This window comes from Barbus barbus (genome assembly GCF_936440315.1).
Source record: "Barbus barbus genome assembly, chromosome: 27".
In the NCBI taxonomy this organism is placed as follows: Eukaryota; Metazoa; Chordata; class Actinopteri; order Cypriniformes; family Cyprinidae; genus Barbus; species Barbus barbus.
The window spans coordinates 15,956,530-15,974,602 of NC_136755.1; the positions used below are offsets into that span (position 1 = coordinate 15,956,530).

At 36.1% G+C, this 18,073-nt stretch overlaps 1 protein-coding gene across 1 annotated transcript in view; it reads right to left on the bottom strand.

Annotated features, from left to right (window-relative positions):
• Positions 1 to 18,073, bottom strand: part of LOC306847066 (calcitonin gene-related peptide type 1 receptor-like) — a 41,821-nt gene that overhangs the window by 17,595 nt on the left and 6,153 nt on the right. The window contains exons 2-4 of the mRNA XM_079380814.1: positions 4,947 to 5,012; positions 2,028 to 2,190; positions 409 to 516 (exon numbers count right to left, since the gene is read on the bottom strand). Coding sequence (XP_079236940.1) covers positions 409 to 516; positions 2,028 to 2,190; positions 4,947 to 4,991 — 316 coding nt within the window. The 5' untranslated portion in view covers positions 4,992 to 5,012. The remainder of the gene's footprint in view (positions 1 to 408; positions 517 to 2,027; positions 2,191 to 4,946; positions 5,013 to 18,073) is intronic.

Sequence of the window (18,073 nt, forward strand, 5' to 3'; positions counted from 1 at the left end):
ACTCCTGTTATATTCTTGCTATGGTCACTGCTATATATCACTGACATTTAGAATCAGAAATCAAATCATAAATGTTTGATATGAAACGTCCTGTAACAAAGATCCTTCCCCTTAGAACAACACTGCTAATAAATTGTTTTTGCACTTCTAAATAAAAGCTCATATGAATGTTTCCAGACAGTCTGAGACAATGATTTTATCACCTTTGTTTCATTATAGGACTTCACGTATCATCACAGTAGCTTGCTGCTCGTGCTATGGAATTCATTCTTTGGAGCAATATCTTGTGTTTCATAATAAGCAGACATGTAACAGATGTCATGTCTGCTGTAGAATCTCAATGTTTTGCAGTGTCTGGTGGGCTTTGGTCAGGATTGACAATCCAGATGTGATCATACAGAATCTTACCCAAGGGGTCAAAGCTGGGATAGTCTGGGCAGTTCTGTGAAGCAAAGGTTCCAGCTGGTGTTTCATCCCAACAGAGCAAGCCATCCCAAAATCTGCTACAGAACGAACCTATAAAAGTTGAATAGACATCTTAAAGAAGTCGTTTTAGAAGGAATGAAACGATTCTTGATATTTTGAGATACAAGAGTTCATTGTACAGTCAGTGAAAACGTATAACATTCTGAACTCTAAATGGCCTCCCCAGTAAAACAAAACAAAGCATTTATTGAAACGAAGCTGCTAAAACGGGCAAACCGTGTGCTGTTTCTGGCTGTGTGTAGCACCTGCAAATCTGCATGTCATTCTGAAGGATCTCAATGTTAAAAACTAGTTTATTTTTGAGAGTGTCCCTGATTATTTTAGTCTGATCCTGTCACATTTCATCACACGTTGTTTTGTGATCCATAATGTAGGCTTTGTAAAGAGGCTTTTGTTGAAAGATGGGGTAGCTTAAACGTATATATTGAACTCAACAAACTCACAGCTGTGAATAAGTCCAGGATAGGCAACTGCACAGCCATATTTAAATTTCTATGGATCAGAAATAGGGTGGTAAATGAGCATATAGTGATATATTCTATTTACACTATGTAAAAATAGCAGTATTTTCTTTGCAAAAATATTACTTAGATGCTATTTATACTACTTAGTGCAAGTGGAAGATATTTGCACCTCAGTATTGTAGTACATTATAAAACAGTATGCAAAAATAACGTATTGAGTGTAAATTATCTTTTTTATTAAAATTATTAAATGGATGCCGCCTTGGTACATTAAAACCACCCATAAACCTGCCCGTAAACCTAACTGATCTACACTTTATTTTCCACCTTTCAATTATTTCCTTAATTTTACTGGGGAAAAAAATGCCTTTCCGATCTGATATGTGATGTGAAAAGGGAGAAGAAACAGTTCAGCAAAAGGTGGATTCGAACTCAGTTTGATCGCGTCACAAAAGTCACTGCTATGCACTTTACCTACGCCACTGGAACTATTGTTCAGCAGGCTTTTGTAATGTTGATTAGCCCAACCACACGTTGGTGGGTGGAGTTAGTGTAAATAGCCTGTGCCAACAAGTCGGGCTATTTGCACTTAGTGTAAATAGACACTGTTAAAACAAAATTACTATTTTTGACAATAAAATGACCTCATGTGTAAAAAATATATATGATATGAGTCCTTCAAAGGTGTTATTTCTGCACCTAGCAGCACCAAAGATAAAAAAAATAAAAAATGGTCCCACCCTATCTCACACCATGGGTTGAGTGCATTGTGGGCCACTCAAACAGACTAATCCTGAAAGTGCCACAGCACCATAGTGTTTACACTAGGGAATCAACTAATGAATGCCTTAAAGTTGTCTCTGCCCATTAAACCGAGATAGGAGAAAGAACTTTAACATCCTAAGCTTAACACACATCCGCTTTGAAGATAAACCTTTATTGTTTCTCTGATCACCTTGTGATAGCTTTCAGCCATTTAGTGTTCCACTAACAGCCTTAGCACTTAACGAGGTTATGAAAAGAGTAAAAGCACCATTGTCTGTCATTCAGATGAAAATGAATTGAAAATACAGCTACCTGTTTTATTATGGGATCCATCTCGGCTCAGAAGCTCCAGACATTTGTACTGAGACTCAGTCATGATCAGCCTCTCTCCCTCCATTGCCATCATGACAGGAGTAAGGGATAAGTCAGCGGTGGGCTCTGCTTTTGTCTCTGTTGTTCCAGCCTTTGTTGCACTCTGCAAAGAGAGATGATCTTGAACACTGCAGCAGTGTTGGGCAAAATCCAGTATTTAAGAACTGGCTCCCTTTCAAGTCATGAGCTTGAATTTTAATTGATTTGACATGAATGGCAATGACAGGAAGAGGAAGTTACGTAAATAATTACATTTTACAATTAATTTTTTTTATATATAAATAAAGATTTTAAAAAAAAAATGTTACCCTCATTTAATCCCTTATATGTACTGTAGAAAACTTTTGATAAAAAAAATTAAATTAAATTAAATTTTTATAATAGGAAATGACTAATGGTACCAATACATAAATTCATTTATGAAGGTAATTTAATTAATTTGATTTAATTTAAAGGAAATGTATAAAAGATTAAATACAAGATGCGGTCATACTTTAGTTTGGGGACCAATTCTCACTATTAACAACGACTTTTGCCTCAATAAACTCTTAATTTTCTGCTTATTAATAGTTAGTAAGATAATTGTTAAGTTTAGGTATGGGGTAGGATTAAGGAATCTAAAATATAGTCATGTAGAATAAGGCATTAATATGTGCTTTATAAGTACTTTGAATTTCAATCATTTCACTTCCCAAAATTCAAATGAAAATGTTACTCCCTGTTTGCTACCGCAATTCAAATTCAATTCAAACTCAGGAATTAGACTGGGATTTAAAAGCCAGAAACACCATAGACACACCACAGTACTTTTTCCTTGCGACCTCATATGCAAACCTACTTGATTCTGAAGACACCACATTGGCACTTGACATTTTAAAAGGTATGGTTTTACACATGAAAACTAGCCAGATACATTCCTCTGCCATACCATTTCAGTATAATGAAGATAAGAAATTCTTCACAGCCATTGGAGCTTTTCTAGCAAAGACTTACAGGGATAAAGCTTTACCCACAAAGACAGGCTTGATATCAAAATTCAAAGCGCATCTCTAACCATTGTGTTGCTGGTATGAGTCATCTTATAGTTCAATGGGAAGTCAAAGAGCCAATTCAAATGTACTTTACTTTTTTCCTCTTTTAGACACCTAAAAGTAATGAATTCTACATTCATTTATGACTGAAACTTTGATGTCTTTGTGCAAAGATCTTAACTTTGGCAGATCCTCTCAAACCCACCTTCCCATACCATTAAAACTACCATTAAAATTCTGTGGCAGCTTCTTTAGTGCTGTGTGTCTTACCTGCACACAATAACGCACTTACAACACCAAATTCATCTGTGAGGTTTCTGATGTCCCATGTAGCAGTTTAGCAGCCGTACATATGATGTCACTCCAAACTTTGAAGTAAATGACGTCATACATACGACCACCAGGCCACCACCCAAGTCAGTCAGGAAAACCATTTGTCCTTCAATAGAAACTGAATGTCAAGAATGGATAACATCATGTTTCAGAAACTTTTTAAAGTCCTATAGAAAAAAAGTATGGCATTATAATTTAGTAAACTTTTTAGACTCGTATTTACATACATTAAAACCAATCCACACTCTTGCTCTCGGTTTTTGTTGTTTAGTCTAGCTTTAATTAAATGCCATTTCCCATTATACTTTTAAATGTGATGTGCTATTCTGCAAGCTCATTACTATTCCACTAAGTTAGATTTATATGCAGTCATGGGAAAGTAGCTTCAAGGTCAAAAATAAACAGAGAGGACTTAGACATATAATGTCCCAACCTGGTCTCATAAAAATATGTACCTCTGGGTACTTTTCTGCAAGACCGTTTTTACGTACCTTACTGCACGTTTCACCGCAGTTTCAAAGAGAAATGTCCACTGAGTAGCGCTAAAACACAGGTTCAATACATGAACCATGGCACGTTTTTATTACGTTGCTATAGGTACGTATTGCTGTGCTTTTATTACGTTGCTTCAGGTACATATTGTGGCGGTTCAGAATTCAAATATCCGGGGACCGTCGCTAAAAAATTAATACTCTATCTTGTTGGAAATATGCCTAACACCATTCCCAACCCTAAACTTACCCGATAGTGTTGACAAATGCAAAACTGATATAAAACCCATTTGTTGATGCAACCATGCTATTTGAACTTCCTTATATGCAGATTTGAACTGTTTTGTCGAACCGTAGTAACATGGGATTTGAACCGGAGCTCCTCGCCTCTCAAGTCTGTCTATGGAGTTTTACTGCCTCTAGTGTTCATTTCTTTTGGAATCTGCAGTGATATGTACTTATTGGTACCCATTTCGTGTCTCGCTAAAAAGTACCCCAGGTACGTTTATGCCATGAGACCAATGTCCACATATAATTAGCAAAGTATGCTGTTGGCTTGTTTGTGACTACAGTTGCAGTGTTAACATAGTGCTAATGTACTACATGCAGAGGGCTTCATATGCACCCATTTCATCATTCTGACACAGAGCCAGCTGCTCTGATACCAGCATTGATGGAACTCTGTGGAGCCACCATTTCATGCCTCAGGAGTTCTGTGGGTTTTCAGGTCACCTCCGGCCTCCGCTTGTAATTACCAAACTGGAGCAATTGAGTGAGTAATGGATTTTTTTGTTGGGGCTGGGGGTGGGGTAATCAGGACAGAAATCATCTAATGACAGTTTGCAAGAAAAAACTTTAGTGGCCAGTAAAAGTTTTAGCGACTGCAAGTTCAAATGGGCTAAATGTCAAATTCTAAGTACAAGTATGTATTTCGGACTAATTTCACCACAAATGCATAAAACAAATATGTATTAACAAAGAATGTGATGTTACAATCCACTCACCAAGATAAATGATGTCAAAAGCCATAGGGTCTCTCGCCAACCCATGCTCTCAGATCCTGACTTTATCTGTGAACACAAAAAAAAGTATTACAAAAATTTTATAAAAAATGCAACAGATTCCGAATTTGAAGTTGACTTAAAAAAACAAAAAAAAAACAAAACTGAATTGAGAAAATAACAATTTTGTTCTTCAATTTGGAGGTGCTAGGAATATAAGACATCATGCAATTTTAGACTGAAAAAACTGCTAGGCAATATAAATCAACTTTACTAATGGTAAATATTCCACTTTAGTAGACAGTTACTATATCCTTGATTTAGTAGACACTATATCTATATCTTTGATTTGAATCACTTGAAGCACACAATACATTACTGAGGGTAAACTATCATTGTCACAGTTTGATTTAAACCATATAATGGTGTTGTTCCTTATAACATTACCAGCCAATGCTGAGTAATTCAGTTTTATATACTTGCCAAAGTCATTTTATCCTCCCATTTGGCTCTTGGCAACTGTTAATTTTGGACCCTGAGTATGATATATCAAAGCTAGACTCTGGCTGTTAAACTACAGCACTGACAAGTCAAAACTGCTTTTATTAGCCTTGAGTGTCATGTAACATTTTTATACAAAATTGTAAGTCAAACAGTCTCTGCCAACAGACCAACAATAATACCCTAGCCCATGCTAACAGCTTACCATCTGTATTCTATACTCTGTCAGCACTTTATCAACAGAAAATGCTATTGCAATAAAGCAGAGGGGTGAGGAAGAGAAAAAAAACACATTAAAGACGGTTAATCATTTTGTTGTCACCGTAACACATGTTATGTGTTTTCAGTTCAGTAGCTAAGATCGTAATTAGCATTCCCTTCCATCTCTTTTTCTCATGCAATTTAAAACTCGCTTGCTCTCCTGTGTAACTAGGTTTCAGAATGTTTGCTCTCAACACCTCTCTTCAGATCACAGTGGGGGTATTTCTCTGATAGACAGACAGACAGATACCAGGAATAGCTACTGAACCTCTGGATCCACTCAGCTGTGTTGACATTACCTCAGATTAACAGTAGCCAAGTCTCCACAAACTGCCCTAGTGTGCATGTAGTTTGAGTGCTGATTTATTGGGATGTGGAGTGTATGTACCGCCTCAGGCCTCTTACTATGTTCTGTCACAACACATATCACGTTCAGAGAAGATATTTGGCTCAAAAATTACTCTGTTTTTCTTTCCAACCTGGAAGATTCCAACCAAAAATGGGCCATTATTTTAGGAACAAAAAAGAACAGCCTGAATCACTTCAACTCCTTATGCAACCATTTTTTGGGCCTGCAGTTCAACACACAAAATGCCTTTAAAACGCATGATGCATCTGTTCAAGTGGAGGAAAAGTTGCCATATTTAGTTTTTTAAAAAGCAGTACGCAGTCTATAATACAGTACTAATGTATCAAAATTAACACATTAATGGATGAAATTACTGTTAACCTTATAATGAGGTTCCATTTGGAAACATTAGTTAATTGAATCAGTTAACATTAATAATGAAATATTGTATTATTAATCTTAGTTAATGTTTATTTCAAATACAATATTAAAATCAAAATTTGTCTGTTAATATTACTTTATGGACCTGTGCTATCATGAACTAACAATGAATAGTTCTATTTTAGTAACTAACGTAAACAAGGATGAATAAATACTGTAACAGTTAATGTATTAACTAATGGTAACTAACGGGACCTTATTGTAAAGTGTTACTGTTTATCACAGTTACACATTTAGTTTTGTTCTAACTGTTATCATCATTTTTAGACACATTTTGTTTTTCTCATTTGGGACTTTTTATTGACTGTTGTTTTTAATACTGGGCTAATGACCTTTCTGTATTCTTACATTTTCATTAAAACACTATTTAGCATGTTTAGTAAGCTGTTTACACTACACTCTTAAAAGTAAAGGTGCCACAAACCTTTAACATCTGAAGACTGAAGAACCTTTCTGTTTCAAAAGGTTCTTTGTGGCGAAAGAAGAAAGAGATGGTTCTTTAAAGAACCTTTGACTGAATCGTTCTTTGTGGAACCAAAAATGGTTCTTCTATGGCATTGCTGTGAAGAACCTTTTAAAGCACCTTTATTTTTAAGAGTGTAACCCAAACATCAATGTAGGTGACTTAAGGTTTAACCATTATTGTGGGGGCATTTGGTTGCACATATTCTTACATACACGCAGCCCACAAGTCCCTAGCGGACCATGCATTTCTCAGAAAAGGTCATTTATTTATATACCGAACCCAGACGGAACATTTAACAAAAGCCATTTATGTTCTTTATATGGTGAAATTCAGTGATGACTGAAGCTATTTCCTGTGTGTTTAATGCATGTTTGTTTATGGGTGAGACAAGTAGTCGCTGTTGCATAAATCTGTTTCCTTCCAGTGTCAATATATAGATATGCAGATGTATTTCCACTTTGAATGTCATTCACACAATCAGCAGAACCCGATAATTGCACATTATTTAGCTTAAAAAGAAACAAAATTGCCCTTTTCTAATATGACAAAACTCCCAGAAAAAAAAAAAGAATTATGAACACGTCTCCATCATTGAATGCTGTCTAGTTGGCAAATAAAAAGAAGTGGAAATATAGAAAGATGGTGAGATAGAGCGCACAGTTCTGTTCAGCATGCCAGGTGGCTGTGGTCAGTGGCACTGGGGAAAGAGAAAGAAATCAGGCTTGCTTAACTGCCTAATCGTTGATTCCCAGAGTGCAGGAGGTCGGTTGTTTTTTAAATGCCTGCCAGTATCTGGATGGAACTTAGCCAAAATAGCAAAAGGACACGGAGGCTGAGAATGGATCCCAGTCTTTGGATTCAGCTCCATATATGTTCTGGTTATTAGCGAAGGTAATAATTGTTCCTCCGTGAGGATGAGTTAAAGATTTTCTTCATTAAAACTCATCATGTTTGCCAATATGCTGGGTATTCCCTAAGGAAGCACCAGGCTGAAGATTCAAACGTTACTTTGGAAGTAAGATCTGGAATTACAAAATGGATGTTGAATTAGTAACCAAGACCAGACATTACTCATTAAGTTTTTTTTAGAATGAAAGATCTAAGATGGCACTCACTCTGAAAGGCTTTCATAAATATTAATAATGTTTGTTTTCAAAAATGACTTTTAATCCTTTGGTGACTGCAAAACTCAAATCCTCTGTGTCCACTTCCTTAAAGCTCCATAAAATGGCTTAGTGAGGACTGATATGTGATTAACCAATTATTTTTACACAATCTCTGGCATACTTTGTTCTAATTGAGGATTTCTGCTTTGAAATCTTCTTTGTATAATGACCACAAAACTTATATTTGACCCTTTCTGTTTCAGGTCTCATGTTGCACTACAAAGTTTTTCTTTTTACAAAATAATAGTTTGCTTGTATATACTGTATGTTCACATACTTATGCAGAAATGTGAAAATATTCATGAGGAAAATGCTTTATTTTACCGTTTTACTAATTCATTTCATCAGCATCTTCGTACACTAAAAATATAGATGTAGGATTTACTTTGAAAAAAATATGCAATTTTGAAGTAGAAACACTGAAAGTGTCTTTTTGTAGAATGTACTCTGATAATCTTTATTTACAACTTCAAAAAATGATTTTTAGTGTATTTATAGCCAGTGTAGCTCATCCGCAGCGACCACTTTTATCCTAAAAACTTTACATGAAAACTATACTGTATTAAAATGATTAATTTCAAACAATATATCAATATATCACACCAGATTTTTTTATAATAATCAAAAGAATCTCCAATTAATTGATTTTATATAAAAAAAGTATTTTTTTTCTTTCTTTTTGTTTTTTTTTTCTCAGAAATACTGCACATTTAAAATTTTCACCTAAATAAATTCTGGTAAATAATATTTATGGTAAATACTCCCTTAAAAAGTGTTTTTTGATTATAATTTTATTATTAGACTAGAACACGTGGATATGTTGTCTTTCTTACACTATAATACTGAACTTTGAGTTCAGTGATTTGGACTGAGATACACTTGCTTCTTGCACTCTGTGTTGCACTTTACTTTTGCTTTAAAAAAGGATTTCATAAAAATTTGTATTTCATTTGGTTTAATAAAATATTCTTAAGTAAAATTGTAGATTTTTTTTGCGGGAAATTAATCGTTTAGATTAATCGATAAATTAGTCGATAGATTAATCGAAATAAAAATAGTCGTTAGTGGCAGCCCTAATTGGGTTAATGGTATAATTAATCTACCCCAAATTTAGCATTGTAAAGCAAAACGCAAAATAGATAAACAGGATGAATGTATTGTTAATAAAATTCCTTTAGGGATAGTATCATTTATGGATGCCTTGAGACCACAAAATTGGTCGAGACTACAAAGTGAAAATTCCAGTGTTAAATTTCCATGCATTTAATTCATTCTTGTAAGCTGTGGAGGTTTCAGAAGGCACATCAGGTGTTTTATTAAATCTTATGATTAAATCTTATTTATTAAATTCTATTTTGCAGCTGACTGTATATATACCCAGGATAACTAAACCACCTCACTTTATTTGACTCATTTCCCCTTTCCGACTTTACTACTGTTAGACTTTCTCATCCTTAATGTGCAATGACAAAAATCATCCAACACAATGAAAAGTGAGGCTGAAAGGAAAGCAGAACAAGGCTCCTTTCAACTTCTCTAGACCCTCCCTTAGGATTGTTCCTACAAAAAATCCCTTTCTATAAACAAGATAGATTTGGGGGGGGGGAAGACAAGTATGATCCACATCAATATCTTCTCCCATTTACTAAAATAAGGCATAAGTGAATTGTGAGCCATTACAGTCAACGGTGACAGAGCACCTCAGTGTGTCAAAAGCACACTGGTTTGAATGTTTAGTGCTATTGTGAAATGCTGTCATGATGCCAAGGCTTTCAAGTCCAATGGCATGCAAACTCAAGGCTGTTTCTTCCATGTGCTATGAGGCCAGCAATTTTTCTCTCTGTAATATCGAGCTTTCCTGAGAGCCTCATTTGTACTCTCAAAATCTGACCTTGTACTATGCATCAGGTCAAAAAACGAGAAAATATCTAACCTGCTGAAGTACAACCTACTGAAACACAAGCGAATGAGGGAATCTAGGGTGTTTTGGTATATGAGAAGCACTACATTCTGACTCATTAACCCGGCTAATTCTGTCAGAGAGTGAGATCCCCCCATACAGCAATAAGCCATTAGCTGGCTTTAATAGGTGTCATATTTATATAGCACCAAAATGGACTGGAGTGATATCAAACAAGAGGACAGGAAAATGCACTCTGAGGGATATCCATAATTCAGAGAGCACTTAAAATGCTGTGGCACTGCTGCGTACTCTGCTCTTCCCAGATTTGGACCTCAGAGCTGCGAGTAGTAATGGGAATCAAGTGTAGACACAGGTACAGGTATGGTGTTGTGGTATTCCTGGACTCTTTAATCCTGCTCAATGCTAGGACTATAGACCCTTTACATTTTATCTCTTAATTCCGTCGATTTTTCCTGTTTCACTCCGCTTGTTACTGTGTGTTTCTGCCACCACAATGCGTGCGCAGCTGCGAGTGACGTAACTGTGACGTCTACATGAAATTGGTCTATATGTTGAACTGTACAGCTACTCTTTGAGGAGACTGTTGTTTGGAGTTTACTGAAAATCCTCAGTTGCAATATTTTGAGATTTGTATATACAGGTCCTTTTCAAAAAATTAGCATATTGTGATAAAGTTCATTATTTTCTGTAATGTACTGATAAACATTAGACTTTCATATATTTTAGATTCATTACAACACAACTGAAGTAGTTCAAGCCTTTTATTGTTTTAATATTGATGATTTTGGCATACAGCTCATGAAAACCCAAAATCTCAAAAAATTAGCATATCATGAAAAGGTTCTCTAAACGAGCTATTAACCTAATCATCTGAATCAACGAATTAACTCTAAACACCTGCAAAAGATTCCTGAGGCTTTTAAAAACTCCCAGCCTGGTTCATTACTCAAAACCGCAATCATGGGTAAGACTGCCGACCTGACTGCTGTCCAGAAGGCCATCACTGACACCCTCAAGCAAGAGGGTAAGACACAGAAAGAAATTTCTGAACGAATAGGCTGTTCCCAGAGTGCTGTATCAAGGCACCTCAGTGGGAAGTCTGTGGGAAGGAAAAAGTGTGGCAGAAAACGCAGCACAACGAGAAGAGGTGACCGGACCCTGAGGAAGATTGTGGAGAAGGACCGATTCCAGACCTTGGGGGACCTGCGGAAGCAGTGGACTGAGTCTGGAGTAGAAACATCCAGAGCCACCGTGTACAGGCGTGTGCAGGAAATGGGCTACAGGTGCCGCATTCCCCAGGTCAAGCCACTTTTGAACCAGAAACAGCGGCAGAAGCGCCTGACCTGGGCTACAGAGAAGCAGCACTGGACTGTTGCTCAGTGGTCCAAAGTACTTTTTTCGGATGAAAGCAAATTTTGCATGTCATTCGGAAATCAAGGTGCCAGAGTCTGGAGGAAGACTGGGGAGAGGGAAATGCCAAAATGCCTGAAGTCCAGTGTCAAGTACCCACAGTCAGTGATGGTCTGGGGTGCCATGTCAGCTGCTGGTGTTGGTCCACTGTGTTTTATCAAGGGCAGGGTCAATGCAGCTAGCTATCAGGAGATTTTGGAGCACTTCATGCTTCCATCTGCTGAAAATCTTTATGGAGATGATTTCATTTTTCAGCACGACCTGGCACCTGCTCACAGTGCCAAAACCACTGGTAAATGGTTTACTGACCATGGTATTACTGTGCTCAATTGGCCTGCCAACTCTCCTGACCTGAACCCCATAGAGAATCTGTGGGATATTGTGAAGAGAAAGTTGAGAGACGCAAGACCCAACACTCTGGATGAGCTTAAGGCCGCTATCGAAGCATCCTGGGCCTCCATAACACCTCAGCAGTGCCACAGGCTGATTGCCTCCATGCCACGCCGCATTGAAGCAGTCATTTCTGCAAAAGGATTCCCGACCAAGTATTGAGTGCATAACTGAACATAATTATTTGAAGGTTGACTTTTTTTGTATTAAAAACACTTTTCTTTTATTGGTCGGATGAAATATGCTAATTTTTGAGATAGGAATTTTGGGTTTTCATGAGCTGTATGCCAAAATCATCAATATTAAAACAATAATAGGCTTGAACTACTTCAGTTGTGTTGTAATGAATCTAAAATATATGAAAGTCTAATGTTTATCAGTACATTACAGAAAATAATGAACTTTATCACAATATGCTAATTTTTTGAAAAGGACCTGTATGGGTGAAATCTGTCAGCAGTCCATTACATAAAAAAAAAAGATTTTTCATAGTCATAAATAAAATAATGTTTATTGTAGTATGTGGTGACACTTTAGTATAGGACCAGTTCTCACTATTAACTAGTTGCTTATCAACATGCCTATTATTAACATATTGGCTGTTTAATAGTACTTATAATGCGTTTATTGTACATGATCATATTCTACATCCCTAATCCTGCCTAACACCTAAACCTAACAACTACCTTACAACTTATTAATAAGCAGCAAAAATGGAGTTTATTGAGGCAAACGTTATAGTTAATGGTTTGTTAATAGCAAGAATTAAAAATACAAAGTGACCTAGTATGTTCTCCAAGAAATCTGTGTGCTGCACAATATACCTCTATACCTGGCAGGATTGATGCCTTCAGTTTCCCACATGTGTATATTGACTAGCGATTATGCTGTTGAAACCTCATCAACCATCATCAAAACAGACTCTGCAGTGTCTGTGCTTCCACACAATTTAACCTTCAAACTGCAGCTGTGTGTTTTCAGTGAAGGGAAGTCATGCACCTCTTCCCAGGCTCAGCCAGCACCTTCTGATTCATGGGTCTATATAAATATCTATCTTCTCCAAATCGAGCCCTCTGTTGTGACGAGGTGTGTTAGCACTTAATCCATCTTGGCCATCGAGATTGGAGCCAGCCAAGTGCCACATGCGCTCCAGCTGTTCTTGACACAAACCCAACAAGTAGGCGTTCACAGACAGGTGCGAGAGGACGGCTGGCAGTAAATCTAAACGGGCATAAAATGAAATGGAGAAGAGGGAACCGCATGGATTGTCAGCTCTCAAATGTAAAATGGCCATATTTTATGGTCCCAGTGTCCCGTTTGCTTTATGAGGGACATACAGGACTAAGCACAGCCATTGTGCAGATGATGAATCTCTAATCAGTATGGCATCTGGAGAGTCAGACAGAGTTTAACAAGGAATTTTAAACTGAGTCTCTGTAGTCACTGTTTCATGCCTCACAAGCATTCACAACTGCAACTTAGATGTGTACATTATTTTTCACAGTAAAGGTTGTAAAGAATATAATACAGGACTCAGTTTTTCACATTAAATATCTGCCTGTGGGAATCTAATGGATCAAAAACAATGAGAAAGATATACAATATTCATTAAATATATAAATGAGTTCTATATGAGCTCTCTAAATGAGCTGTGTCCCAAATTATGTACTATAAACTTATGCACTTACATTATGCATTTATGTTATGTATTATTGATAGTGGAACATAAAATTAGTCTATAAAATAACTGTTCCCCACTTTTATAATAATAAAAGGATAAATATTTTCCCCACACTATCCCCCAACCCAAATACAAAACTAAATTACACACACAAAAATGCCCTCAATACGTAATTATAGAGTGTCAATTAGAGTTTAGAAACAAAAAAATTAAAGTAATCACCCATGCACATTATACATATTTATATCAGTAAACAAAACATCACAAATATAAACTCTGTACATACAATGCACATACTTGTACTCAATACACTTTTGATCAAAATCATGTCACAAGCATAAGGACATCATAATGATTAGATTGACAGATTACAGAAGAAGGATTTGCATAATCAGAAAAAAATCTAATAAAATGATCCCAAGTTTCAGAAAATATGCCAGTATTGCCCTACAGCACCAATTGTTATTCCTGATATCAGGTTATGCTGTTACATATTTATTTAATATTGTATAATCAACTAAAGTTGGTTAAATTTTAGTTTGCAATTTCACTGACTTTTTTCATGGAAGCATGAAATTGATCAAAAGTGTTAAGAAATTGATGTTCTAAAATATTATTAATATAGTATTATAATATTATTTAAAAAAACGGACTAAAATGAATAAATGACTAAATGCAATAATAGGAAATGTTTCTTGAGCAGCAAATTATAATATTTTAGTTTCCGAACAATCATTTGACACTGAAGACAGCAGTAATGGCTGCTGAAAATTCATGGTTGCTGAATAATTCAATGGCTGCTTAATAATATTTCACAATATTTGTTTTATTGTTTTTTAAAATCAAATAATACAGCCTCAGTAAGCATGACTTTCAAAAACATTGTACAATTTTATCGACCCCGAACTATTGAATGGTAGTGAATGTATCTACCTGCTAGTACTGTGTTAAACTTAATTCTTTACAACAAAGGCAATCATGCAGATAATGAAAGTAATTTAAGTGAATGAAGAATCATAAATTAAAAATTATTAATAAGATGAAAAACAACTGTTATGTTAGGAATAATTATTGAAAAAAAAACGAATTAATTATTATGAATACAATGGTTAATCTTATTATTAATTATTTTCATTCAATATGCCCCAAACAGATAATCCTGTCCTCTTCAGTGCACTGATATCATGTTAAAGTACGCTAGCACCCTTCGATGAGAGACCAACACTTTATCTCAAGCAAAATGGGAAGGTGGCTCATCCTTCTCTTCAATTCATGCCTTTTGACCTTCCTCAGAGAGCCCTTGATTTTTATCTCAATTGCTGTGACCTCTCTGTTCACAGCAGCAAAAAGCAGTGCCACAGAGAACAGATATGGCTATGGAGTTGTTGCTAGGCCACCCAAATGCCAGGCTGTCAAGGGGAGAAAATAAGAGCGGGTGCAGAGCACTTTTGCAGAGTCAGGATAAATTTCAAGGCACTTTTATCTGAGATGGCATACTGTGAGCTCATGCATTTTCCTCTTTCTAGAAAACATGGGAGTGGGCTTGCCTCTGGTACCATAAACTCCTTTAAACTCTGGGGGAACATAAAGTAGGACTTAAGTTTCTTAGGGCACTGTTTCCTGCAGAGGCAGACATTCTCAGAAGAACATAACTCATAGCTCAAAAAAGAAGCAAAGCGAGAACAGTCACAGTTTAAACAACTGCTGTTAGTCATACTTGCGGTGTGATTTTGAATGTAATCATCTCACATCATCCCCATAGGGCTCTTTTTGATGCATTTCACCATAATGCGCTTTCACTGTAGGAGAACCATAAAGGTCACAAAAAAGCTTTTATAATAAATTGAGAAAGTGATTGTGAAAGTGAAACTTACAATTACACTTTATTTGCCCTGTTATGGGAGTAAACTGCTCTTTTGAGAATATTTATGAAGACTTCTACTTATTATTTACATAATGCAATCACTATGCATTTACAATCTGCATTAGCTTTTATAGTTTGAACTGGCATAATGTGTTGCTCTCAGCATTCTGGAAAGAGGGTTCTGCCCATTCCGATTTGAATTAAATTACAATTTAGTTCTTGAATTTGACATTCATAAAACTGCTAATCAATAATAATGAATAAATGTGTTGTATGGTGACGTGCCCAATAAGTATGAAATCAATATGTCCTGAAATAGGCTTATTTTATAAACAACAAATAATAAAATGTATGTGTTTTATCAAAAAACTTGAGTTGGACTAACGATTGTCATCTGTTGTGTGACGTATTGAATTTGTATTGACACTGTAGAAAGTGAATGTTTTAAATGTGAATCCTGTTCAACTAATGTAATGAAATGGAGTCAGTTCTTAAATTCTGAATTTGCTTAATTCAGTCTGGGAATAATATACATTTTAATTCAGGCACATGAGATTGGAAAAATGTTCTGATGATGAGCTCGTTTTTCTGAACCTGTTGTCACGTCTGAATCTGGACAACGGTTCACCTGCACTCATTTATGTCTTGCTGACTTGAGTTCATGTTTGATAATTGTAATCAGGAATTTTTGAGCCCCTCTGTAAATGAAGTTGACCCATTTATGTGTCTATGCCCCATGTAGCCCCATCTGGCAGACTGTCAAATACTAGGTGACATTTCTCTGTCTGAGACCACTCTAGGTGAGCTGCAATGCAAACAAAAGAGAATTAAACTTTGATTGGAGCAATCTCACTTTTCTGACAGTTTTGACATTTTTCATTGACCTTAACAGGTTTCCATCTGATACAATGAGTTCTATTTCTGTTTCTCTGCAGATTTTTGCATAGATATGCATGCAAGACGGTTTTAACAGCAGCAGGAAAGACTGACGCCTTCTTTCTCCATTTCTAAGTATTCATTCAGTCATTTTCATTCAGTTTCCTAGAACTTTTTCATTTCAGCTGTCAAGAAAAATTATCTGTCTTTTTGTTTTCTGGACTTATTCTGGAATAACTGGATTCTAAGGATTTTGAGTGACACCTCGTGTAATTTTTAACACTTATTCCTGATTTTATTTCAAAATTGACAAAAAACGCACATGGAGGAAAGAAAAGCAAGCTATAACTTTATTACTGAGAAGGTCAAACATGTTTATTTTAATAGCTTTGGAAACAGCATGAATGCCGTACTGCTCCAGGTGATTAAACTGACTGCAAGATATATAGAAATATGGAATATGAGTAATACGGATGTGCTCACCAGTATTGGCAATGTAAATTGGTTAGTCATGGTTGGGCCTTACAAAAACTGTCGTGAAAGGATTGGCTGAATAAAGACCATCATTGTGCACACAGGTACCAAAAACCCAAAGTAATCCCAATACTAAAGCTGTACAGAGGCGTTTAAAAAGTTAAATTGGCAATGGATACGATTTGGTTAATGCAACAAACATTACCTCTATAAATCAGATAATGGCACGAATGCACGAATGGCAAAATAGCTTTCTGGGAGCAGACAGACAAGGCACATCACAAGCAGTCAATGGAGGCTCTAAGCAGAGATAAATCAAACACAAAGTAATGCTTAATGACTCCAAATTTACTCTGTTTTTCTTCTTATTTTTCGAGTATGGAAAATCATTACATGCAGTGAAATGAACATTAATCGCTTCATGCAGTATCCAGAAACCATACAGCACCTCCTGTGGGTTTAAATCTATGTAATGTACAATACCGCAAAGAATCGGGTCGAAAGGAGCTCTAATATTGTTTGTGAATTTATTTAAATGTCATGGTGTAAAAGTGCACACACTGTACAAAACGATATTTCATATGCTAATTTCTAGGGGTCTGTCTAACAGATATGAATGGGGAAAAGGTATAAAAAAAGAGGAACTGTTGGCAGGAATCTATAGGAACTGAGTGTTCATTATTCCACTGCTTTGCTGGCTCATGTAAATCAGTTTACAAGCAAAGCTTTTATATTTATAATACGTTTAATCATAGCAGCCAATGCAAATTGGGATTCTTCCATCATAAGGGGTATTTATACTTAGTGACAGTGTTTTTTTTTGTTGTTGTTTTTTGTCTCAGATTGGATAAAACTAATGCATCTTGTCATTTGGCCACGTACATGAACTTTACTCCAACCAAATGGATGAGACAAATGGAAGGAGCAGCCAAAAAAAAAAAAAAATGGGTTGCCATATGGTCCAAAAAGAGCCCTAAACAGAAAATTTTGCTGTCCAGCATGAGAATCGTCACTGCATTGAACATAGGTGTCATATAGATGAATCATAGGGGGGGATTTATCTGTTTGCAGAGAAACATTTATGTGGCCAGATGTATTTGATATGTGTACACTCAAAAAGACCCTAATGCTCTTCTGGTCTTGCTATAAAACACAACATCCCTCATTTAGCAGTAGTCACGCAGCATTGGTCCTGTTAACACCTGTTATTAACATCAGTCTTGCGTGATATGATCACAAGCAGTCAGGCGAGACGGAGGCATTTAAAATGTGTCACTTTTGAAGGGACTATACATGTTGTGCATGTATGTACAAGCGTTCAAAAGGT